The sequence below is a fragment of the Cetorhinus maximus genome, chromosome 8 (genome assembly GCF_964194155.1).
Source record: "Cetorhinus maximus chromosome 8, sCetMax3.hap1.1, whole genome shotgun sequence".
Lineage (NCBI taxonomy): Eukaryota > Metazoa > Chordata > Chondrichthyes > Lamniformes > Cetorhinidae > Cetorhinus > Cetorhinus maximus.
Genome location: NC_135886.1, coordinates 7,687,732 through 7,714,567, shown reverse-complemented (window position 1 = coordinate 7,714,567; position 26,836 = coordinate 7,687,732). Strand labels below are relative to the sequence as shown.

The window sequence follows — 26,836 nt, the reverse complement described above, 5'->3', positions numbered from 1 at the left end:
TTGTACCAAAGTGTATCACCTCACACTTCTCCACATTGAACTTCATCTGCCACCTTTCTGCCCACTCCACCAATGTGTCAATGTCCTTTTGAAGTTCTACACTGTCCTCCTCACAGTTTACAATTCTCCCAAGTTTTGTGTCATCCACAAACTTTGAAATTGTCCCCTGCACACCAAGTTCTATATCATTTATATGTATCGGGAAAAGCAAGAGTTCCCAATACCAACCCCTGGGGAACTCCATTACAAACCCTCTTCCAGCCCGAAAAATACCCATTAACTATTTCCCTCTGTTTCTCAACTCTCAGACAATTTTGTATCCACGTTGCTACTGTCCCTTTTATTTCATGACCTATAACTTTCCTCACAAGTCTGTTGTGCGGTACTGTATTGAACACCTTTTGGAAGTCTATATACACCACATCAAGGGCCTTGCCCTCATCAACCATCTCTGTTACCTTGTCAAAAAACTCCAGCAAGTTAGTTAGACACGATTTTCCTTTAACAAGTCCAGTAGTGCACTGGAGTGTCAGCTTTGCATTTTTTGCTCATGTCCTGGAATAGGACTTCAACCAACAACCTTCTAACTCAAAGGCACAAATTCTACCAGTTGAGCCATAGCTAACAGAAAAGGAAGAGAAAACATACAGTAGCTCAAATGGGGAGTGCAAACAGGTCATAGAGTTGGAGGAGGGTCCTGTGGTGATGGACAAGGATGAGATACAAAACCAGAGAACAGAAAGATAAATGCTGGAAACGCTCAGCAGGTCAGTCAGTATGTGTAGAGAGAACAGACAAGTTAGCGTTTTAGGTGTGGACCTTTCATAGAACTTGAGTTCTCACAAAGGATGCATGCCAAAATCATTCCCTTGTCTGTTCCCTCCACAGGTGCTGAAAATTTCCACTATATCTTCATTCATAATTTCAAAATCTTTTGCTCTCCATTCACGTTACACCAAGGCCTAATATGCCTGTTCAGGTGAAAGTATCATGATTCATTGAACATAGCATAAGAACATAAGAAATAGGAGCAGGAGTAGGCCATTCAGCCCTCAAGCCTGCCCTGCCACTCAATAAGATCATGGCTGATCTGCCCCAGGCCTCAACTTCTCCTTCATGCCAACTTCTCATAGCCCTCAACTCCCCGACATTTCAAAAATCTATCTACCTCCTTTTTAAACACTTTCAGTGATCTAGCCTCCACAACTCTCTGGGGTAGAGAATTCCAGACATTCGCTACCCTCTGAGAGAAGTAATTACTTCACATCACAGTTTAAATGAGTGTCCCCTTATTCTGTAACTATGTCCCCTAGTTCGAGATTCCCCCACTAGTGGAAACATCTCCGCAACATTTACCATGTCAAGCCCCCTCAGAATCTTGTACGTTTCAATAAGATCATCCCTCATTCTTCTAAAATAAAGGCCTAACCTGTTCAGCCGTTCTTGATAAGTCAACCCCTTCATCCCAGGAATCAGCCTAGTGAATCTCTTTCGAACTGCCTCCAATGCCAGTATGTCCTTTCTTATATACAGGGACCAGGACTGTACACAGTACTCCAGGTGTGGACTCACCAACACTCTGTACAGTTGTAACAAGACTTCCCTATTTTTTAAACTCCAACCCCCTAGCAATATAGGCCAAAATTCCATTTGCCTTATTAATTACTTACTACACCTGCATGCTAACTTTTTGTGTTTCATGCACAAGAACACCCAGATCCCCCTGTGCTGAATTTTTTTTGGAGTCTCCCTCCAGTTAAATAATAGTCGACCTTTTGATTCTTCCTACCAAGTGCATGACCTCACACTTTGCTACATTAAACTCCATCTGCCAAGTTTTCGTCCACTCACTCAACCTATCTATATCCCCTTGCAGATTCCTTATGTCCTCATCACAACATGCCCTCCCACCTATTTTTGTATCATCAGCAAACCTGGATACATTTCACTCTGTCCCCTCCTTGAAGTCATTAATATAGATAGTAAATAATTGAGGCCCTAGGACTGATCCTTGTGGCACTCCACTAGTTACATCTTTCCAACCTGAAAAAGACCTATTAATCCCAACTCTCTGTCCTTTGTGTGTTAACCAATCCTCAATCCATGCTAATACATTACCCCCAATACCGTGAGCTCCTATCTTGTGCAATAACCTTTAATGTAGCACCTTATCGAATGCCTTCTGCAAATCCAAATACACTACATCTACCGGTTCCCCTTTATCAATTCTGCTTGTTATATCCTCAAAGAACTCTAGAAAATTTGTCAAACATGATTTCCCTTTCACAAAACCATGTTGACTCTGTTTGATTGCGCTAAGCTTTTCTAAATATCCTGCTATTTCTTCCTTAATAATGGACTCTAGCATTTTCCCAATGACAGATGTTAGGCTGACTGGCCCAAAGTTTCCTGCTTCTTGTGTCCCTCCCTTCTTGAACAGGGGCGTCACATTAGCGGTTTTCCAATCCACTGGGACCCTCCCGGAATCCAGTGAGTTCTGGAATATTTTGATCAATGCCTCCACTATCTCTGCAGTCACTTCCTTTAAAACCCTTGGATGCAGGCCATCAGGTCCTAGTGACTTGTCTGCCTTTACTCCCATTAGTTTGTCAAATACTTTGTCCCTCGTGATAGAGACTGTTACAAGATCTTTCCTCCCATTAGCTCCTTGTTTATCTGATATCTTTGGAATGTTTATAGTGTCCTCCGCCATGAAGACCGAGGCAAAATGTTGGTTTAAATTATCTGCCATTTCCCTGTTTCCCATTATCAATTCTTCAGTCGCATCCTCCAAGGGTCCCACGCTCACTTTAGTGACTGCCTTTCTTTTTATATACCTGTAGAAGCTCTTGCTATTTGTTTTTAAATTTCTTGTCAATTTACTTTCATAATCAATTTTCTCCCTCTTTATTAGCTTTTTAGTCATCCACTGCTGGTTCCTAAAAACTCCCAATCCTCTGGCCTACCACTAGTTTTTGTCGCTTTGTATGCCTTAGTTTTTGATTGGATACTCTCGTCGACCACCTTTGTTAGCCACAGGTGGTTCATCCTCCTCATCGAGTCTTTCTTTTTGACCGGGATAAATTTTTACTGAGCGTTATGAAATATCTGTTTAAACGTTTGCCACTGTGCATCCACTGACGTTCCCCTTGGTCTATTTTCCCAGCCCGCTTTAGACAACTCTTTCTTCATACCCCTGTAGTTGCCCTGATTTAAGTTGAGGACACTGGTTTGAGACCCGAGTTGCTCGCCCTCAAACTGAATTTGAAATTCTGTCATGTTGTGATCGCTCGCCCATGGAGGATCCTTAACTATGATTTCTCTCAATCATCCCACCTGTACCAAATTGGTACTTTTGTGAAGAATTACAGGGAGCCCTCTCGATGCTATGATCAACCTCCACCAACATCACCAAAAACAGAACAGCTTATCACTCTTTTGTGGGAGCTTGCTGTGTGCAAATTTGAGTTTGTCCACGTAACAACAGGGACTATGCTTCCGATGTGATGCATTGGCTGTCAAGTGGATGTGAAAGGCACTCTATATAAATGCAATCTTTTCTTTGCTTACCACACAGGTCGTGTGTCTTAGCTCAGGTATCTGTCATCCATTGAGCAAAGGCTGTTTCTTGTCCCTTCTCTCATTGATTTATTTGAAAACTTTGCAAAGAAGGTTGATTTTACTGAAAATAGTTCATCTATATCAAGTCACTTTTTGCCAAGATCAGTTTTATTGTGATTAATAACTGTGTGAAGCAAACACTGCACAGCTACACGGTAATATATTACAGGCAAACTGCAGATGGAGAAGCTAAAAATAAGCAGAGCAATGGGCCTGAACACAGGGCTCAGTGTATAAGTGTGGTCGTAAGCCATCAAAACCTAAGTGTAAGTGTCATCTTTAGCCACCATGGACAGAACTTTGCATGTACTGAAAGTTTCAGTTTGAGTACGAACTACTAAGTCAAGCTGACACCAGTTCTCAAGTAAAGTATTTCCAATGTACCCGTTTCCCTGTCCCTTGCCTCTGAACCCTCCTCCAACTCTATTTGCACTCTCTTCTTCTGATTCTGGATTATTGTGTGTTGGCCCTTGCTCCTCCGCTGCACCATCAGTGCCAGGACCGTTATCCATTTCACCCTCCCCGACCTGGAGCGAATTCACCCCAATGATATTTCCATCCATCCATCTTAAATTGATTGATACCAGCAACCCATTACTCCTGTGCTCTCTGACCTACATCATTACCCACACCCCCACCCCTCCCCTCCACCATCCGGCCCAACAAAGCCACAATTTTAAAATTTGAACCCTTGTTTTCAAATTCTTCCAAGGCCTCTCCCCTCCCTATCTCTGTGACCACCTCCAACTCTACGACCTTGCAAGATTTCTGCATTGCTCTGTTTCTGGTCTTTTGTCCGTACCATTTTTTATCACTCCACCATTGTCTTGCCTAAATCTCCTCTACCACCCTTTCCTCTTTTAGGGTGCTTCTTAACAGAAGCTCTTTGGCCAAGCTTTTGGTCACCTTTCCTACCCTTATTTATTTATCCATTATTTATTACTCATCCCTAAATATCCCTTGAGAAAGTGGTGGTGAGCTGCCTTCTTGAACCGCTGCAGTGCTCACTCACAGTGCTGTTGGAGAGGCAGCTGCAGGCTGTCGACTTGGTGACAGTGAAGGAACAGCAACACGGGGAATTCAGCGATGGTAAGACCAATGAATGTCAAAGGGAGGTGGTTATGTGGTTTGGTGTCATGTTAAAGGTGCTATATAATTGTTGATAAGACATCATGAGAGCAGACACTTCCACACGTATAATCTGTCAACCTGCCTACGTCAACATAGTGTTCTTTTAGAACCAAATTGTCGGAAACTAAGGCCAGAATTTTCCTGCCCTGTTGGCATTGGTCGTTATGGCGGGCGGGGGGAGGGGACAATATGGCGGGAAGGCCAAAAATCGGTTTTATGCTGTCGTGAAACCAGTTTGCGATCTTCCACTCCACCAGTCAATGGCGGGTCATGTTTACCGCTGCCGCATGTCGCATATTTTAATACATTTGCATCTAATCATGAGCCCCGCTTGCCGGAATCATCCCCCCATGTCAAATCTAACACCCATGTTGGCGTCACTTCAGAACGGCGTGCACCTGGCAACCTGAACTTCGAGGGGAACTTGCAGGTAAGTGCAAACAACCTTGCGCGGCGCTCACAAGCATCGCCTATAGGGCACCTGGAGTCACCTGGGTGGATAGTCCTGCGGTGTGCACCTGCTGATCCTTCTCCCTAAAGGTGCCCGAGGGCCCCTGGCTGGCTCCTTGAGGAGAAGGGAAAGTTGGAGTGAGGTCGAGCTGCCCTGCACCCCTCTCACGCTGACACTGTTGGAGGCCAACTGTGACATCAGCGATGGAGTTCAGTTTGCGCAGCAGCGCAGGTCCAATGTCCTGGACCAAGGTCTCCATGGTAGCCGTCATCCTAACCAGTGTTGACCTCGGTGCATTGGCATGCCGGCGCTATCGCCGCAGAGTGAAGGCGGACGGACTCCTCCATCGTGCCTTGCAATCTGAGGAGTGCAGCAGAGATCCCTTCCTCAGCTTGCCTTTGCAGCTCCAGCAACTGGGCTTTGACTGAATCCAGAGGCTCCTCAGCTGACTTGGACTCAGCAGGTTTCTGGCCTCCAGCAGTCCTCCGAGTGCCAGAAATCTGGGAAGTCCCTGCTGCCACCTGCTGTGGATCAGACAGTGTGATGTCCTCACCAAATTGTGACCCCAAGGCTACTGTAGAACTAGATCCCAGCAAGGTGTGTGTCTCTGCACTGGTGGAGGGTGTGGGTGAGCGCTGTGGCAGTATTCTATTAGGGTGTCATCAGATTCTTCTCCCGAGGTGTCTTCAGGGCTTTAGACGAGGACCTGGATCGTGGACACCCTCGGCTGCTTCCCAGATGTGCCACAAAAGCAAGGAGAGGTAATTAGTGCATGGTAGGGGACTGTGGAACAGGGGAACTCATTCCCTGCATGATTGTCTGATTGATGTTGCACTGCTGGATCCTCACTTGGTTGAGCACTGCCGACCTCACCGTCAGCACAGGAGCGGTCCAGATCGTCGCTGACCAGCTGGATAGCTCTGTTTTCAACGTCTGTGAGGACCTTGATGTCAGGTATTCCCCCACTAGTCCTCGTGTTGTGTGCCAGCTTGTCCTGCGTGAACACAGATGGACAGAGTATAAGCAGGATGCCTGACAGGCCAGGTGATAAGGATGCCTGGCATGTGTGGACGGTGAGTGGTGCTATGGACGGGATGCGGACAGGATCCACAGGGCAGATGCAAGTGTGTGTGAGTAATGTCCCTTGAACTGGCAGTGAGTGAGAACCCTGTGGGTGTGTGATGGGTTTGTGAGTTGAGAATGATGAGGAGAGTGACTTACCCTGGCAGAACAGAGGAGATCATTCATCCTCTTTCGGCACTGGGCGGCTGCCCTCTTCTGCAGGGCGTTGGCGCTAACCATCACTGCCACCACCTCCCAAGCTGAATTTGTTACCTTGTTTGCTGGTCTTCACCCAGAGCGGGGGCAGAGGACTTCACAACAGGCCTCCACAGCATCCAGTAGGCACCCGAGGGAGGCATCGGTAAATTTGGGGGCAGCATGTTTCCTCTCTTTGGCAGCCATGACTTTCCAGCAGCTTCCGATGCTTCAGAGAGTGCTATCTCTGAGCAGGGGCACCCTTTAAATATGGCACCCAGATTACTGAAGGCCTGAGGTGACGGCAGCATGGGCAAATCAGAGGCCCCCACCAGCAACCCGGCGTGTTTCCCGGGAATGCATTATTAATGAGGCGGAACTCATCGGGAATGGGACAATACGGCGCGAAAAGCCGCCATTGCGGCCGGCGGGTAAAACATCGCTCCACCCACCCACCACCCACCCACCCCCACAACCCCCCCCGCCCCTCCCCCCAGCAACCGCACTTTGTGCAAACCTGGAACGATTCTGCCCCAAGTCTGCCTGAAAATCCCTGCTCTATGCTGCCATATTCTACAATAAGAAGCAATCATTTACCTCTATAAAATATATGTTTCTCTACCACTCTTTTTCAGTTGTTGGCCTTTCCACCTAATCTCAGCAACACCTTCGTGGCTCTCACATATAGCATTTCGTTTCAGAGTTATGGCAGGAGACCAGGAGAATTTCATTACTAAATAATTGAATGAAACACAAACCAAAAACAGCAATAAGGACTGTCACCTGTGGACAAGCATAAACAATATTAGAGCTGGCAATGCAAATGTAGACAGCATTAAGAGAGACCTAAAAAAAAACATTCTCACTGTGTAAGTGGTTAATGGATTGTCAATACTGTTGTGTGTGGGGGCAATTTCTGCAAATATTGTCAACTCCAATGTGCCCTTGCAAATATTGACACAACATTCAAGAATCCCCGCAAATATTGACATAATCCTGAGCGCCCCGTGAATATTGATATAATCTGCAGCACCCCTGCAAATATTGGCACACTTCCAGGAATGCAACAACCCCTCTACACCCATGCTAACCCCCCTGAATATAATACAAAACAAAAACAGAATTACCTGGAAAAACTCAGCAGGTCTGGCAGCATCGGTGGAGAAGAAATCAGTTAACGTTTCGAGTCTTCATGACCCTTCGGCAGAACTCAGTTCTGCCGAAGAGTCATGAAGACTCGAAACGTTAACTGATTTCTTCTCCACCGATGCTGCCAGACCTGCTGAGTTTTTCCAGGTAATTCTGTTTTTGTTTTGGATTTCCAGCATCCGCAGTAGCTTTTAGCTTTTTGTTTTTACCCCTGAATATAATGATGCTCTCCTGGAGAACCCTGAAAATATTGGCATGCCCCAAGGGGCCTATTACTTCCAAAAGCTATCCAAATGCGCTATCGTTGCAGAGAACATCAACAAATACTAAAAATACAGAAACTTGATTTTTGCAGACCTCCCTCCTTTTCAGAACCCTCCAACAGGCCCACAAGGGAAAACCTCACTTTGAAAACCTGTGTTCTAAAAATTAATGAGTAGAGACACTACTGAGAGGCTGGGGGTGGGGGGTGCAGTGCGTGGGGGTGGGGTGTGGTGTGGTAGGTGATTGGGAATTAAAGAAGAATACCATTTTTCACAAATGAAATCTCTGGCCCCATTCCAGATTCTACAGGTATTGGCCTGGGAATTACTTTGCACAGCAGTCAGGAAGCAAGTGTCACAAAGAGAAAAGCAGAGAATTAAAAGCGGGACACCAGGGTTAGATGAGATAAACTGGAAACCAACAAAGAGCTGGATGAGGAAATTGCTGCAATTCTGGTTAGTATTTTTGGCAGCTCTGTAGGAAGTGAGAGACAGTAGAAAATATTATCCAAATGTTCCGAAAGAGACATTTATTTGCATCAAATGCAAATCAGTTAGTTTAATAATAATATGTGTTCAAGAACCTTTTAGAGGTCAACATCACTGTTTAATTACCTTCTAAAGGGTGTCAATGGAAAGTATTACTCCTTTTAACTATTCCCTAGCCTATCTCATCTAACCCTGGTGCTCTGTTTTTAATTCTCTGAACTTTTCAATTGCTTACTGACTGCGATGTAAAATGAATCTCATGCCGATTTTGCTGAATTTTTAATCTGGCCACAGATTTTGCTGGCACCAGTTAATCTCATTCCTTGTCTGTCTCTTCTCCTGCTCCTGCTCCTTCCGCCCTCGCCAATAATTCTTCTACCCAACTTATCATCCAGTCAATCACGTTTTTCTATCATTAAAAAAATCACCCATGTTGCTGTTATTTAACACAGCAAAATTCAAAACCATTTAATAACTTGAGTTGATTTAGTGCTAAAATGGCGTGAAGTACTGGTGATGCAGCAATAAAAGCACAGGGATGATTCTAGAGTAATAAAGGGGTCTCACAGATCTGAATGTGCTTTCATTGAGAAAGATTGAGGCAAGAGAGAGATTCTTCAAACAGAAAGGCACAGATAATATGACAGAAACAGTGCACTTCAGTTAGTTGTGATTGCACATTCATGGAGTGTCCCAGCACAGAAACAGGCTGCTTGACTAATAAAACATGCCCAGACCCTACCTTTCCCTCCCATGAGACCATCCCAGAACTCCCTCCTTGACGCTTACCTGCACGAGGGCAAATTGCCAATGGTCGCCCAATCTTCACTGGCCAGCAGATGTGTGCCCTCCTCCTGACCAGAACGGGAGGCAAGTGGACAAAGAAAGGAACTCAAGGGGTTAAAAACCCCTCCAGGCCTGAAACATAGACCCACGCATGCCTGAATACCATTCTGCATGGAAATCAACCACACGGTTTATGCAGGACATGGCTTTATGAGCAAATGACCTTTTTTCACTTCAGAATTTCCTACACACCTATTCAGAATAATGTCCTGTGTTTCTTTATTGCAGAAACAAACTGATAGGAACAAGCTAAAAGTTCGGCATGTTCCTTCCTTGAATCTAGAAGAGCCAAATTGAGACTATTGGGATCGATTTCTATTTTTGTCACGTCTGTCCCAAGTTCTTGGATCCTTTGGAACTCCACTCAGTCAGCGCTTCTGTCTCTTCCAGGTAAGGTTAGCAATAAGCTTCTAGGAAAGGTTAGCAATAAGTTTCTAGGAATCAAACCTGTTGAAACCATTAATCAGAAACCTGAATCACATAATTGGAAATCAGAAATTTTCTCCTTCTCCAAGATGTATTCAAGCCTACTTCTTCTTCCAGTTCTCTGCCTGAAGGGAGGTCCAACCCACACTGCTACGACCTCCAGCACGGGTAGGGCATGGAGGACACAGCTGCTGACACAGGATTGAACCCCATGCTATTAGCACCAATATGATCCACACCATCCAGCCAACCAGCCCGAGGAGCCCGAGTTGCTGTGACAACATACATTTTTACATGCATGTTGTAATCTGCAGCTATGGATAGTGATGTTAGAGGCTCCAATGTTCTTTCCATCACAAGCCTCAGCAGAAATCTCTCCCGCTGTTACCACCTGCCATTGGTGTGTGTTGGGAGGATTTACAAGTTGATACTCAACCTGTTTGGCTGCGTTATGAACACATCAACATCCTGGGGGTAACCATTGACCAGAAACTGAACTGGACTAGCCACGTAAATACTGTGGTTGCAGGAGCAGGTCAGGGTCTGGGAATTCTGCGGCGAACAACTCACCTCCTGACTCCCCAAAGCCTGTCCACCATCTACAAGGCACAAATCAGGAGTGTGTTGGAATACTCCCCACTTGCCTGAATGAGTGCAGCTCCCACAACACTCAAGAAGCTTGACACCGGCCAGGACAAAGCAGCCCATTTGATTGGCAACACATCCATAAACATTCACTCCCTCCACCACTGACGCACAGTGGCAGGAGTGTGTACCATCTACAAGATGCATTGCAGAAACACACCATGCTCCTTCAACAGCACCTTCCAAACCTGCAACCTCTACCACCTAGAAGGGCAAGGGCAGCAGACATATGGGAACACCACAACCTACAAGTTCCCCTCCAAGCCACTCACCATCCTGACTTGGAACTATATCGTCGTTCTGTCACTGTCACTGGGTGTAAACCCTGGAATTCCTTTCCTATCAGCACTGTGGGTGTACCTACACCACATGACTTCAGCAGTTCAAGAAGGTGGGTCACCACCACCTTCTCAAGGGCAACTAGGGATGGACGATAAATGCTAGCCAAGCCAGCAACACCCACATCCCGTGAATGAAAAAAGCCATTCCTTGGCCTGGAATGTGCCTTGAACCCAGAGCTACTGGCTCAGAGACAGGAATGCCACCACTGCACCACAAGACCTTCATGCCTACTAGTGAACTGGTTAGATACTGTGCAAAAATTCCCATGTGGAGTTATGAACAAACTTCTCAGTTCCAAACTGTCTGTCATTACTTACTCTTGTTAGGCATTTTGAAGATGTCCAGCCTTGTTACTGTACATCCAGCAGTAAGCATGCATAGACAGCAGATGATAGGATAAATGAATGCCTCATGATATTGCACTGGATACTAATATAGTACCACAGGGGAATGGCGCAGAGGGTAGTTATAACAGAAATATCTGCAACACTAGTTTGAAAACATAGCTAAGTTAAAGTGGCTATAATGAAGGACTTGAAATCTTATATCACCCTTGAGCCATGGGTTCAAGACTCACTCCATATGAACATGCAAAACAGAAGAAGGCATGGATCAAGTGGCACCTTGAGTCTGCTCTGTCATTCAATAAGGTCATGGCAGATCTGATATTGGTCTCAACTCCACTTTCTTGTCTGTTGCCTATAATCCTTGACTTCCCGAGATTTGAACATAAAATCTGTCCATCCCAATGGAGCTTTGAGGGAGTGCTGCACTATCAGAGGTGCTGTCTTTCAGATGAAACATTAAGCCAAGGCCCCATCTGCCCACTCAAGTGGATGTAAAAGAACCCATGGCTCAACGAAGAGCAGGAGAGCTCTCCCAAGTCTGGCCCATGCTTAACCAACATCACTACAACAGGGAATCCGATCATTGTAACATTGCTATTGTGGGAGCTTGCTGTGCACTAATTGTCTGCTGCATTTCCTATGTTAGAACAATGTCTACTTCATTGGCTATAAAGCACATGCAAGCATCCTAAGGTGAAAGGCATCATATTAATACAAGTATTCCATTCTTTCATAAGATGCTATGTTTGAACAAGTAGCTTATGGAGGTTGATGAAAGAAGTAATAGTCTTTTTCTGCAGAGTACAAAGCCATCCACAGGGACAACGTGAAGTCTTTTAAATCACTGAAACCAGAAAACAAACAGCAGCTTGTCAAATGAAACCGTGTACAAGATTCCATTTATTTCTCAACAGCCAAGGTTACCCAGCTCCTAGCTCCCGAGGTCAAACACATCAAAAAAAGAACTGGACTCAAAGAGGAAAAGCATTTGCATATAGGCAATCAGGGTGCCTGAATTCTTCGTGAAGAAACTGTCCCTTAGCGCAAATCCCAGAGTAACTGTGGTAATGAAAATATCATGAAATAACTGGCCTGTAATGAGCTGTTCTTTACCGAACAGCTGTAAATCCAAGTGGCCAGGCACAGTAGGAACTGAACAGCTATTCTAAATGTATTGTGGCAATTAAACAGACTGCTCTCAATTCAAATATGCTACCTGCACTGGGAAATGAGATATAATCACCATCTCCTGCCTTGTTTATTTTTCTTCATATCCTCAGTACATCAGTACAAAGAGAAGGCTGAAGCATTTGCAGCCATCCTCATCCAGAAGTGCCAAGTGGATGATGATCCAGCATGGCCTCCTCCTGAGGTCCCCTGCATTACAGATGCCAGTCTTCAGCCAATTTGATCCATTCCATGTGATTTTTTTTATATTCATGGGATGTAAGCAACGCCGGCTAGGCTAGCATTTAATGCCCACCCCTAACTGCCCTTGAGAAGATGGTGGTGAGCTGCCTTCTTGAACCGCTGCAGTCCATTTGGTGTAGGTGCACCCACAGTGCTGTTAGGGAGGGAATTCCAGGATTTTGACTCAGCAACAGTAATATATTTCCAAGTGAGTAGCTTGAAAGGGAACTCCCGGATGGTGGTGTTCCCATGTGTCTGCTGCCCCTGTCCTTCTAGATGGTAGTGGTGGTGGGTTTGGAAGGTGCTGCACAAGGAGCCTTGGTAGTTCGTGCAGTGCATCTTGTAGATGGCGCACACACTGCTGCTGTGCATCGGTGGTGGAGGGAGCAAATGTTTGTGGATGGGGATCCAATCAAGCGGGCTGCTTTGTCCTGGATGGTGTCAAGCTTCTTAAGTGTTGTTGGAGCTGCACTCATCCAGGCAAGTGGAGAGCATTCCATCACAATCCTGACTTATGCTTCGTAGATGGTGGATAGGCCTTGGGGAGTCAGGAGGTGAGTTACTCATCTCAGGATTCCTAGCCTCTGACCTGCTTTTGTAGCCACAGTATTTATATGGCTAGTCCAGTTCAGTTTCTGGTCAATGGTAACTCCCAGGATGTTGATAGTGGGGAATTCAGTGATGCTAATGCCATTAAATGTCAAGGTGGGATGGTTATATTCACTCTTGTTATAGACGATCATTGCCGGTACTTATGTGGCGCAAATGTTACTTGCCACTTGTCAGCCCAAACCTGGATATTGTCCAGATCTTGCTGCGTATGAACATGGACTGCTGAAGGCACTGGATACTGCAAAGACCATTGGCCCTGACAAATTCTAGCAATAGTATTGAAGACATGTGCTCCAGAACATGCTGCGCCCCAAGCCAAGCTGTTCCAGTACAGCTACAATATTGGCATCTACCCAATGACATGAAAAATTGCCCAGGTATGTCCTGTCCACAAAAATCAGGACAAATCCGACCAGGCCAATTACCAACCAATCAGTCTACTCTTGATCATCAGTAGAGTGATGAAAGTTGTCGTTGACCGTGCTATCAAGCAGCACTAACTCAGCAATAACCTGCTCAATGATGCTCAGTTTGGGTTCAACCAGGGCCATTCAGTTCTGAACTCATTACAGCCTTAGTCCAAACATGGGCAAAAGAGCTGAACTCAAAAGATGAGGTGAGACTGACTGCCCTTGCCATCAAGGCAGCATTTGACTGAGTGTGGCATCAAGGAGGCCTAGCAAAATTGGAGTCAATGGGAATCAGGGGGAAAACTCTCTGCTGGTTGGAGTCATATCTAGCACAAAGGAAGATAGTTGTGGTTGTTGGAGGTCAGTCATCTCAGCTCCAGGACATCACTTCAGGAGTTCCTCAGGGTAGTGTCCTCGGCCCAAACATCTTCAGCTGCTTCATCAATGACCTTCCTTCCATCATAAGGTCAGAAGTGGGGATGTTCGCTCATGATTGCACAATTGCACTTTTGCAACTCCTCAGATGCTGAAGCAGTCTGTGCCCATATACAGCAAGACCTGGACAACATTCAGGCTTGGGGTGATAAGTGGCAAGTAACATTCACACCTCACAAGTGCTAGGCAATGACCAACTCCACTAAGAGAGAATCCTACCATCTCCCCTTGACATTCAATGGCATTACCATCGCTGAATCCCCCACGATCAACATCCTGGGGATTATCATTGACCAGAAACTGAACTGGACCAGCCAAATAAATACTGTAGCTACAAGAGCAGGTCAGAGGTTGGGAATTCTGCAGTGAGTAACTCACCTCCTCACTCCCCAAAGCATGTCTAGCATCTATAAGGCACAAGTCAGGAATATGATGGAATACTCTCCACTTGCTGGATGAGTGCAACTCCAACAACATTCAAGAAGCTCAACCCATCCAGGACAAAGCAGCCCACTTTAATGGCACCCTATCCACCACATTCAACAGTTACTCCCTTCACTACTGAGACACAGTAGCAGCAATGTGTACCATCTCCAAGATGCACTGCAGAAACTCACCAAGGGTCCTTAGATAGCACCTTCCAAACCCACAATCTCTACCACCTAGAAGGACAAGGGCAGCAGATGCATGGGAACACCACCACCTGCAAGTTTCCCTCTGAGCCACACACCATCCTGACTGCCGCTGGGTCAAAATCCTGGAACTCCCTCCCTAACAGCACTGTGGGTGTACCTATTCCACATGGACTGCAGCGGTTCAAGAAAGTGGCTCACCACCACCTTCTCATGGATAATTAAGGATGGGCAATAAATGCTGGTGTAGCCAGCAACGCTTAAATCCGGTAAAATAATTTTTAAAAATCTTCCTCTACTCCTGAAGGCACTAACTCTCAGTGGGGTTCTGGTCCACTGCCACTACAAGAGCCACCTCCTTCTCATGTAAGGATTGGGCTTAACCTGATCCTCATGTAATGTCCACAGATGTGGAGTTTCCAGAAAGAGTCACTGAGTCATGATTAGGAGCAGGAATTCTGGCTGATCTTTCATTCCTTGAATGCAGGGATTAAAGGCTAATTTTACAGCAGCTCAAATGTTGATATCGCCCCAACTCAACACAACCCAGGAACGAACCTGACTCTCGGTCACTCAGTGCTACACCACATGGTGCTTTCACTCAGCAAGCTATCGAAGGAACAAATCTGCCTGTACAACCTCAGACCAGGATAATAACTGCGAGGTGGGAGGCTGGGACAGAGGATTTTAGGGTCTAGAAAAAGCATAACTATGGATCTCTCAAAGGCTTCCTGGCTGCAACCAGCCAGATTGACAGTCTGTCTGGCTCTCTGGCAGGATGGAAACCAGGGAGTGAAGCAGAATTGTGCAACATGGGGTTTGAGGGTTGTGGAGGCATTAGGCATCTCAGGAGCTGGCCTATCGAGAGGGTCCACTACCTGATGGGCCGGGAGAAGCATTGCTGCTCCTTCTGGCCCACAAGCAGTGCTGTAAAGACATCTACCCACCAAATCCAGCCCTTCATGCCTTCCTTCAGAACGTAGTCTGCTGGCATTAACACTAAAAGTCATTGGAGGTACATTGCTTCCTTAACATATTTTGTTCAAAGCACTGTTGAAAGTGTCAGTCTCCTGCATTTGACCCACCTCTGCCAAACGGGAAGTGGATTAAGGTGCTTTTGCTCATTTTTAATGGTTAGAATGTGGAATTTGTTCCCACAAAGAATAGCTGGGACGAAAAGCATAGATACATAAGGGAAAGCTACATAAGCACATGAGGGAGAAAGGAATAGAGGTGATGCTGATAGGATGAGATGGTGTGGTGGCAGGGGACTCGTGAGGGGCATAAACACCAGCACAGACCCGTTGGGCTGAAGGGCCTGTGCTGTACAATCTACGTAATTCCTTGTAAGCCATAGAATTCTACGTATGCACTGAATGGGCTGTTGAACATCAAATCATTTGGGTAAAAGAATCATCTTAGTGCTATATAAGCAGCCAGCATCTCTTCCGTCACTGCTGATGTCCAGCATTCCAACCACCTGCCCCATGACAGTCCCAGTGTGATTCTGTGCTAAGTGTTGAGATCTCACATTATAGTGCCAGGGCATCTCAATTGAGACCAGGCGTGTGCATGTCCAAGAAACAGCAGTCCTTCTGCTTTTGCATTGGAACCCTCTTATTGGTCCCCAGGACATTGAAATGCATCACACAGTCACTTTTTGAGTGATGTCACAATGAGAATGATGGACAGGTCTCACCCTCAAATGTAAAATAAGGTGTACCAACGAAATTTTACTTGAGGATGATGCCTTTTTAAGATTTGTAGACATATAAGTATTTCTGAGATCAAAGAAAGACTTGCATGGCTATAACACATTTCATGACCTTAGGACATTCAAAGCACTTTACAGCCAATTAAGTACTTTTGAAGTATAGTCAGTCTTGTAATGTAAGAAACTCAGCAGCCAAATTGCAGCCAGTGAGATGATAATGACCAGATAATCTGTTCTTTTTAGGGATATTAGTTAAAGGGTAAATGTGGGACACCAGAGAGAACCCCCTGCCCTTCTTTGAAAAACATGTCATGGGATTTTCTGTGCCCACCATATAGGGTGGGGAGAAAAGAAAGCCTTCCATTTGTATAGCGCCTTCCTAGAAATTCCAAATTGCTTTACAAGCACTGAAGTACTTTTGAAGTACAGTCACTGTTGTAATGTCGGAAATATGGCAACCAGTTTCTGCACTAGGTCCCATAAACAGCAGCATGATAATGGCCAGATAATCCATTCTGTGTGATTTTGATTGGGGGATAAATATTGGCCAGAGCACCAAGGATTACTCACCTACCCTTCTTTAAATTTTTTTTTATTCCTTCACGGGGCGTGGGCTTCGCTGGCTAGGCCAGCATTTATTGCTCATCCCTAATTGCCCTTGAGAAGGTGGTGGTAAGCTGCTTTCTTGAACCACTGCTGTCCATGTGGTGTAGGTACACCCACAGTCCTGTTAGGGAGGGAGTTCCAGGATTTTGACCCAGCAACAGTGAAGGAATGGAGTTATATTTCCAAGTCAAGATGTTGAGTGACTTGGAGGGGAACTTCCAGGTGGTAGTGTTCCCATCCATCTGCTGCCCTTGTCCTTCTAGATGGTAGTGGTCGTGGGTTTGGAAGGTGCTGTCGACGGAGCCTTGGTGAATTCCTGCAGCGCATAATGTCATGGGATCTTTTAAATCATGCAAGGGCAGACATGACCTCAGTTTAAAATCTCATCTGAAAGATGACACCTCAACAGCATTGCACTGCCTGTAAGTACTGCACAGCAGCTCCAGTCTAGATTTTTGAACTCAAGCCCTGGAGTGGGACTTCAATCCACAAGCTTCTGATTTAGTGGTGAGCGTGCTATCCATCGAGCCACAACTGGTACTGTTAACAGTACAGCAGTGAATGAGAAACTTAAGGAGGGTATGGCAGAATGAGCCTGAGACAGGTTGGGGGAGTTTCTTCCTAAATGGATGGGTATACGTAAGAAGCGACAGTGAAATGTCTCCATCAGAGACCACTGACTGAAATGGAGACTGGCTGTTGCAGCCAGGTAACAATCTGCCATTTCACCTCTGAGATTTGGATTCAAATCCAGTCCAGAGCAATGAAGCGAAGGCCTCTGCTCTCTGTTAGCTGTAATGAGATACACTTTGGCCAGGGTGAAGTCAGCTTCTATTGAATGGAGGCCCCACTGCCTAACGCTGCTGGTTATTTGGCAATCTATGTGAGCCTATACTCATTGGAGCTTAGAAGAATGAGAGGTGATCTTATTGAAACATATAGGCCTGGATTTTCATCCTCAAAGTGGGTAGCGGGAGTTGGGAAAATTCCAGGCTCAGCCCACCCCCGTCAGGAGAAAGTGCCTGCAAAGATTCATAGCTGTGGGGGGGATGGTGGGGCGGGGAGTGGGGGGAGGATGCAAGCTGGAGTCAGGCCAGCCAGCGTAGGAAAGAGGCCAGAGGCAGCGAAAGGGACATTCAGGTTCGGAAGCCGGCTATTTAAAAAGCCCACCTCAGTGCTGTGGGACTTCATCCCAGTTAAAATAAAAACTGAAAGGCCGTCCAGCCCTCACCCCTCACCCACTTCCACACACTCCCTATGCCCCATCCATGCCATCTCATGCCCCCCCACCCACCCCCTATGACCCCCTCATACCCCCTATGCCAAGCTATAGCACTTACATGCCCATTGACTCACTATACACTGTATAGTACCAATAAACCCTTTAGTGACAGAGAGACATGCAAAAAAAAGCTTTTTTAAAAAGTCATTCATTCATTACTTTCCACTATGTTAAAAAAAGTCATTTCACTGGAGGGCAATAGAAATATCAAACACCCAGACAATTTAAAGTATCAATAACAGAAACCACAAGCACTTGAAACTACTTAACCTTGTATAAATAAACTGACACAGAGATCAGAGAGCCAGAGCTGTCAATCAAACAATGCTTTCCCTGGCGTGCAGCTGTTTCAACAAGAGTAATGGATGTCTGGGCTTTCAAGAGTAGGACATGCCTCTGTCCGCAGTGGAGCAATTCAGGTCAGACATGCTGAGTGTCGGCTTTTGACCACATGCACCCTTTAAAAGCACTCCCAAAAATCAGACAGCCTAGGAATGAGGTCAGGAATCCCAGAACCACCTGCCATTCTTAAAGGGGTCCCGAGTCATCCCAACTCGGTGAAAATCCAGCCTATAGGATTCTGAGGGGGAATCTCCCCTTAAGGGGGAATTTAGAACCAAGGGGCACGATTTCAAAATAAGGGATCTCCCATTTAAGAAGGAGGTGAGCAAGAATTTCTTCTCTCGGAGGGTGGTTAGTGTTTGGAATTCCATCCTCCTGAGAACAGTGGAGGCTGGGTCATTGAACATATTCAAGGCTGAACTAGACAGATTTTTGATTGACAAGGGAGTCAAGGGTAATGGAGGACAGACAGGAAAGTGGAGTTAAGGCTATATCAGATCAGTCATGATTTTACTAACTTGCAGAGGAGACTCGAAGGGGCAAATGGCCTACTCCTGCTCCTATTTCTTGTGTTCTTATGCCTCACTCAAAAGGATTTAAGGATCGCTGGTGGGTGCTTAAGACCTAGAGCTCTGGCTGTACAAACCATTCAGCTCTAATAGCAATTTGCTGAGTTCAATTCCTCCTAGGCAATTACACACATGTGATTTTTGAAAACTAGAACATTTTACTTATTGAGAAACTTAAAGGTGTAAGTGGGGAGATGAGTGAATATCTGTCCTAATGGTCATAAAGTCATAAAGTGCTCTGGAAAGTAAAAATGCACTTACTGCTAAACTTAGCCAAACAAACATACACGAAAGTGCTGATAAAAGTGGATTACATTTACAAGCAAATACAAAACATGTGGCACCATCAGCCCTCGTCTGTATTTGAATTTGTGTGTTTGTATTGGTTATGTTTATTGCTCTGGGTGCATGTGTATCGTTCTGAACAGGTATAGAACCATATATTTGGACTAGATAGTGGAAGGAGGACTGGAGCCTCTACCTTGGGGAGTTACAGATTGAAAGGAGGTTGCAGCTTCTTGTCTAAACACTGAGATTTTCCACATTTAGTACATTGTATGCCTCCACCTACTCAGGAACATTACTCTGCTGAATCTGTGACTCGCAGTTGACAAGAACATAAGTGAATATGGTAGGAAATGAAACCCTGACAGGGTTAAAGGACAGATCCAATACATGGCCTTCTCTTTAGATGGCACAGGAGCAGGTTTGGGTTAATTATAATACTTGTCATCATGGAAACTATGTGATACTGCTCCCATATTCAGAAACAACCACTAGGCTCTAAGGTAATGACAAGAATCGATGGAGTTTAAATAGCAAAAGGCAGAACATTCTGTTGTAGTGCCAATGACTGAATAGTAATGATCAGGTTTAAGATGGATGAGTAGGAAAACCAAACTGGGGCCCTTTTACAGACACTCTGCTTATGTTGCAGTAAATAATGGCCCTTTTGATGATTGTAGGAATCGCAGAATGATACAGCACAGAAGAAGACCATTCTGTCCCTTGCTGGCTCTTTGGTACAACCACCTGATTAATCCCACTTCCCTATTTTTTTCCCATAGCCTGGCAATTTTTTGTTCCATTTAAATATTTATCCAAATCTCTCTTGAATGTCATTATTGAATCTGCTTCCACCATCCATTCAGGCTCCTTTGTTACAGAAGCTTACATCTTAATGGTTCCTGCTCCCTGCTCCACTAAAGGGCTTGGTTGGTATTGGGCTTTTGGTCTCCCAGTCCAAGTGGTTTGTTGTAGGGCATGCACTCAGAAGGTTGACCAGTGAAGCCATTAGCCGAAAGGACAGACCACATCGTTAACAGTGCAATAATGGCCTCCCACAGCCACCAAGGAGGGAGGGAGGGAGGGAGGGGCAACATGAGCTCCGGGTCAAGGCAGGAGGGAGAGGAAGGAAGACCAACTGGATCTGGAAGATTAATGGCCGGGAGGATTTTCAGAACTGCTCCTGCTGCAGTGACACAACTAGGCCAGAAAGCCCATCTCCACAGGTATCCATTTCTTCACACAAAAGGTGATAGAAATTTAAAACTCTCCCCCAAGATGCTATTCAGGCTCAGAGTCAATTGAAAATTTAAAATTGCTAGGATCAAGGGGCTGAATGGCCTCCTCCCACTCCTATGCTTCAATGGGATTTTCCGCCACCCTTAACCGTGAAGTTAAGAGCATCAAATTTCCCAGCATTGTTTTCCGATTGGCAAAGTTCATAAACGATGCTTGACGCACTGTCATTGCCTTCCTTGCAGGTGTTAACCTGCATCTAAATACAGTACACAAAGAGGAAAGTAGCCTGTGTGCTAAGCAGTTCAATAATAACTTTGGTGATTGGAAATTATACCCCGATATGTCTGTTAGGATGCACAAAACAGATTGAATGACCCTTTATTTAAATTTGTATCACAGGTATGGGCTCATTTATTGCCGATTCCTTGGTGCCCACAGCAGAAATTGTAGGGCCATCTCAGAGGGCATTAATAGCGAACCACATTAGTATCGATTAGAGTCATGTGAGGGCCAAACTAGGCAAGGGCAGCAGGTTTCCTTCCCTAAAGGACATTATTGAATCAGCCTAGTTTTTAACAGCAATTTGGCAGCTTTCATGGTCATTTTTATCATAGTTTCAGCTCACGAATCACCACATTTACTGAATTCAATTGTCATGGTGTGACGATTTTTTAAAAAATTGTTCATGGGATGTGGGTGTCGCTGGCAAGGCCAGCATTTATTGCTCAGCCCTAATTGCCCTTGAGAAGATGGTGATGAGCCATCTCTTGAACCACTATAATCGATGTGGTATAGGTACACCCAAAGTGCTGTTAGGAAACTGAACTGGACTAGCCATATAAATACTGTGGCTACAGGAGCAGGTCAGAGGCTAGGAATCCTGCAACGAGTAACTCACCTCTTGACTCCCCAAAGCCTGTCCACCATCTACAAGGCACAAGTCAGGAGTGTGATGGAATACTCACGGGCAACTTGGGATGGGCAATAAATGCTGGCCCAGCCAGCGAAGCCCACATCCCATGAATGAATATATAAAAAATCTCCCCACTTGCCTGGATGAGTGCAGCTCCAACAACACTCACGAAGCTTGACGCCATCCAGGACAAAGCAGCCCACTTGATTGGCGCCGCATCCACAAACATTCACTCCCTCCACCACCGACACACAGTGGCAGCAGTGTGTACCATCTACAAGGTACTCTGCAGAAACTCACCAAGGCTCCTTGGACAGTACCTTCCAAACCCATGACCTCTACCATCTAGAAGGACAAGGGCAGCAGACACATGGGAACACCACGACCTGGAAGTTCCCCTCCAAACCACTCACTATCCTGACTTGGAAATATATCGCCGTTCCTTCACTGTTGCTAGGTCAAAATCCTGGAACTCCCTGCCTAACAGCACTGTGGGTGTACCTACACCACATGGACTGAAGCAGTTTAGGAAGGCAGCTCACCACCCCCTCCTCAAGGGCAATTATGGATGGTCAATAAATGCTGGCCTAGCCAGTGATGCCCACATCCCATGAATGAATAAAAAAAAGAATAGAGTTGCAGGATTTTGACCCAGTAGTGATGAAGGAACTATGATGTTCTAAGTCAGGATGGTGTGTGACTTGGAGGGGAACTTGCAGGTGGTGGTGTTCCCATGTACCTGCTGCCCTTATCCATCTAGGTGGTAGAAGACACAGGTTTGGAAGGTGCTGTTGAATGAGCCTTGGTGAGCTGTAGATGGCACACCCTGCTGCCACTGTGTGGAAGGAGTGAATATTAAAATGGTGAATGGGGTGCCAATCAAGCAGACTGCTTTGTTCTGGATGATATCATGGAGCTACATTCATCCAGGCAAGTGAAGGATATTCCATCACACTCCTAACCCCCAGATGTCAATGGTGGGAGATTAGATAATGGTAATGCTGTTGAATGGCAATGTTGAATGAAACCATGGCCTCTGCAATGTTGTTCCAGTATCTTGGCCACTACTATAATAATGCCCAAAGCATTGCCTCTTTTTACACCAGTTACCCTTTGACACTGCTGACTTGTGGGCAGTTTTATTTCGTATTACCACACGCTCGATCAAACTTACCCACTCCATTTTGGAATGCTGAAAGGAAGATAAGCGAGCTTCATCCAATCAGATTGGATTGATGAATCCAATTGGAGGGGACCACTGGATAGCACTAACACTTCCTCCCTTAGCATTCCCATTCCCTGTGTGAGACTCTTTAAAATGGTTCCAATGGCCACACTCCCTTCTGGCTAGAAAATTAAATTTTTTGAGCAAACTTAAAATATGTAGACTTTTAATTTACATTTCTTCAGAGAAGTGCCTCAGTAGCCCTCTGAGGACTAAGGATTGATTATGTTTACTGTGTTTATTAATCAATTCTTTATTTTATCATATCGATGGCATTTTAGCAAACAGTGCACCTTTTCCAAAAGCAGTTCACTAACAGGGACCATTATTCTGTTTCAGGATCAGCCCTCGGAGGCAATTACCAATCACTTAAGTACAGGCAACCTGCTTTCTTCAAATGCTGAATGAAGCAATATCGACACTCGCTGCCAGAAATCCCCAACTAATGGACTGAGATGCCATTTGCCCGTGAAGTGTGGATGACATCCTAGAGCTGGAATAACCTCCCGGTTCTAACTTTATTGCTTACCGCACGCATTAAAATGCCCTCTTGACATTTAAGAGATCTGCATTCGGATTATCGCTGCACCATACCCATATTGCGCTAACTGCGCTTTGAAGGACTCTCAAAGCTTTGCTACCAGCTTTAGAATTGGAAAAAATGTTGCTGAAAGAGTACATGTTTATCAGCTTGGCAGCTGTTACATTAACTCAAGCGATACCTTGGCGTGTCAAGTGTCCAGATGTGTGCGTTTGTGAAATTAAACCTTGGTTCACACCAAGGTCAATGTACAGGGAGGCTCCAACAGTGGACTGCAATGATTTTTTAATGACTGAAGTTCCCGCAAATCTGCCTGAAGGAACACAGACATTACTACTACAGAGCAACAGGATCGCTAAGATCAAGCCGGGTGAGCTGGAGTACCTGGTGAACCTGACAGAACTGGATCTGTCCCAAAACAGTTTCTCCAGGATTGAAGACTTCAGCTTGAAGAATATGTTCAATCTCCTAGTCCTCCATCTGGAAGAGAATCAGTTGACTGAATTGTCAGGAGATGGTTTCTCTGCTCTCAACAACCTTCAAGAGCTTTACTTAAACCACAACCAGCTGAGCACCATTTCTGCCAGAGCGTTTTTTGGTCTTGAAAACCTACTTCGGCTCCACCTGAACTCCAACAAGCTGAGGACCATTAAAAGTGAGTGGTTTGAAACCATACCCAGCCTGGAAATCCTCATGATTGGAGAGAATGCAGTAGAAATGATCCAGAACATGAACTTTAAGCCCCTCATCAATCTAAGAAGCCTTGTATTGAGTGGAATGAGCCTAAAAGAAATCTCAGACAATGCTCTTGAGGGTCTGGAGAATTTAGAAAGCATTTCTTTTTATGATAACAAACTACCTAAGGTTCCAAAGATGGCCCTCCGGAAAGTTCCAGATCTTAAATTTTTGGATTTGAATAAGAATCCAATTCAAAGGATCCAACAAGGTGATTTTACCGATATGCTCCACCTCAAAGAGTTGGGCATAAACAATATGGAGGAGTTGATCTCCATTGACAAGTTTGCTTTGGACAACCTGCCAGAATTGACCAAACTAGAGGTAACCAACAACCCGAAACTTTCCTACATTCACCCCAGTGCATTTCACCTCATTCCTCAAATGGAAACCCTTATGCTAAACAATAATGCTCTGAGTGCCTTATACAGAAAGACCATCGAGTCTCTTTCCAAACTCCAAGAGATTAGCATTCACACCAACCCCATCAGATGTGACTGTGTTATTCGCTGGGTGAATACAAATGAAAACCGCATTCGTTTCATCGAACCGCAGTCAACCTTTTGCGTGGACCCTCCAGAGTTTAAAAGACAAAATCTGAGAGATGTTCCATTCAGAGAGATGACAGATCGATGTCTCCCTCTCATTTCTTCTGAAGCTTTCCCCTCACAACTGGACACTGAAATCGAAGAGTCACTTTCCCTTCACTGCCGAGCTTTCGCTGAGCCTGACCCTGAGATTTATTGGGTTACACCATCTGGTGATAAACTTTTGACCTACAGCGCATCAGACAAATACAGAGTGCGCCCTGAGGGAACACTGGAGATATTCAGTATAACTACAAATGAAGCTGGACTCTACACTTGTGTGGCCCACAACCTGGTTGGTGCTGACATGAAAAGTGTGACTGTCAAAGTGAGTGGATTCTATCCAGACAATAAAGAGAACATTCAGCTATACATACAAGAAATGGAGGCACACCATATCCTGTTGTCATGGATAATCACCTCGAATATTATATCGTCAAACATCACTTGGTCACGTACAATGAGCAATAGCAGCTTGAATTCTGCATTTACAGCCAGAATTCCTGCAGGCATTCACAAGTATAATCTGACTCATCTGGAACCATTTACCGAATATGTGATATGTGTACACGTGTCGTACATTCACCTCCACAACAAGATATCCTGCATCAGGATCAGGACCAAAGAGGCCAACTTAGCAACTGGCACCAGTGAAATAAGACTACAGTTTCTAATCGCCTTGACTGCTTGTGTCCTCTTTGTGGTTACAAGTATCTTGTCTCTTCGTGGGCTTATGTCTACGAGGCAGAAGGTTGAGGTGGAACGTAGCCCTTTGGCGTTGTGCATGCAGAAGAACTTGCCTATCTCGCTGCATGGGATTTACCCTCCATTTGTCAAGCACTGGGAACCTGAAAACAACTCGGGCAAAACAATAGCGGTGGAAGTTCAGTCCACCCCACTGGGTCCCTCTAATGTCAACTTTTGTGAGGCCAACTGAGACAATCTTAACGTGAAAAGGGACACCGTATAAACACGATCCAAGTCAACAATAGACAGGCCTCCTATCACAGTCCAGATGAACAGGCAAACTGGATCAAGAAAGCAAATGATCGCACTTTTGTCCGCTGAAGTGAAGAAAACAAAGTGAATCCAGATCCCGTCCAGTTCTTTTAGACGTAAGAGGGTAACGGTTCTTGTAGCAGTAAATTCCCTCCTGGTAGAAAACTCCCTTCTCTGTCCAACTGATGTCCATGTGTTTGTTCTGTACTGGTTATGAACTCTGTTTATAGGAGACATATATAGGAATCCGGGAAAGATTAAAACAAAAAAAAACGGGATCTTGCTGTTCAGAAATGTATCCAATTTCTTATGTAAAACATTTGTGACCATGTCGATAGAGAATCTGCTGTCTTTTTTTCGAGCCAAGCCACTTGAAAATCTGAATGGAAGTTCTGAGCCGGTTTACAACAATTTTTTACAGGAAGTACGTGCATATTTTTCTAGGTTCAGAGAGTGATGCCACACTTTGGTTTGAGCTCCCCTCTGCCCTTTCCGCTGCTCAAAGCGATGGATGATGTGGCCCCTTTGAGCACCGCGAAAGGACTTTGCAGTTTTCAGGCGATGCTAGTTTTTTCTATCACTGCACCATTGACCGAACTAATTTTCTGTAGATTTCCTGTACCGCTGACCGTGACTGCGCGAAAATTAAACAACGGGCAGAAACGCAAAGGACCCATGGAGCATTTCTTTTGATTGCAGTATTTTCTGAATAAACAACAACGAAAAATAAAGTTGCAAGCGAAACTTGTCACGGCTTTTTCTTTCTTCAGTCGCCCTTGTATCCTGTTGTACAGCACCACCTGGGACAGAGTGACTCCCTGGGAGTATGCAGTCAATGTGAAGCTTACATACCAACTAGGATCATCAAGTGTGAGGATATATTGAGGGAATTTGGTTCTTTTTTGAGGGGAAATTTGGGGGCGATTTTAACTTAACTGATGGGATCGGGTACAATGTTGGTTTTACATGCCCCTCGATTTTACTCTTAACGGAGATCCCACAATTACCCGCCAATGAGTTAAGCTAAAATTCTCCTTGGCTTTATCCCACTTTTTCTCCTTCTCATTTTACAGAAGCCGTTGATTCTTACAGAGTTCAATACAGATAGCAGGCACCATCCACAGGGGATGTTCTTTATATAAAAGCATTAGGTTGTTCCACCTTGAGGGCATCACAGGCAAGCACAGCGGACCATCATATAAAACAGTTTCCACAAGGGGGATTGGGGGGTTTACTGACAAGTAACCAGGAGCGATGACCGTAGCAGATCTTTTCCTTCCCAGCCCAGAAGTGCCAAAAACTAAGAGGGGCCAACTCGCCATAACAACAACCT

General features: G+C 45.2%; 1 protein-coding gene across 1 annotated transcript; it reads left to right on the top strand.

The window, feature by feature from the left end:
* Positions 1–9,435: 9,435 nt before the first annotated feature.
* On the top strand, positions 9,436–26,251 carry LOC144683413 (leucine-rich repeat neuronal protein 1-like). The gene is made up of 2 exons (XM_078546403.1): positions 9,436–9,597; positions 22,981–26,251. Exon 2 carries the CDS (start codon positions 23,303–23,305, stop codon positions 25,439–25,441), a length of 2,139 nt encoding a protein of 712 aa, XP_078402529.1. The 5' UTR covers positions 9,436–9,597; positions 22,981–23,302; the 3' UTR covers positions 25,442–26,251.
* Positions 26,252–26,836: the final 585 nt, after the last annotated feature.

What these genes read in the sequence shown, in the direction of transcription:
- LOC144683413 (XM_078546403.1), top strand. Translation starts at nt 23,303, where the DNA reads ATGTTGCTGAAAGAGTACATGTTTATCAGCTTGGCAGCTGTTACATTA.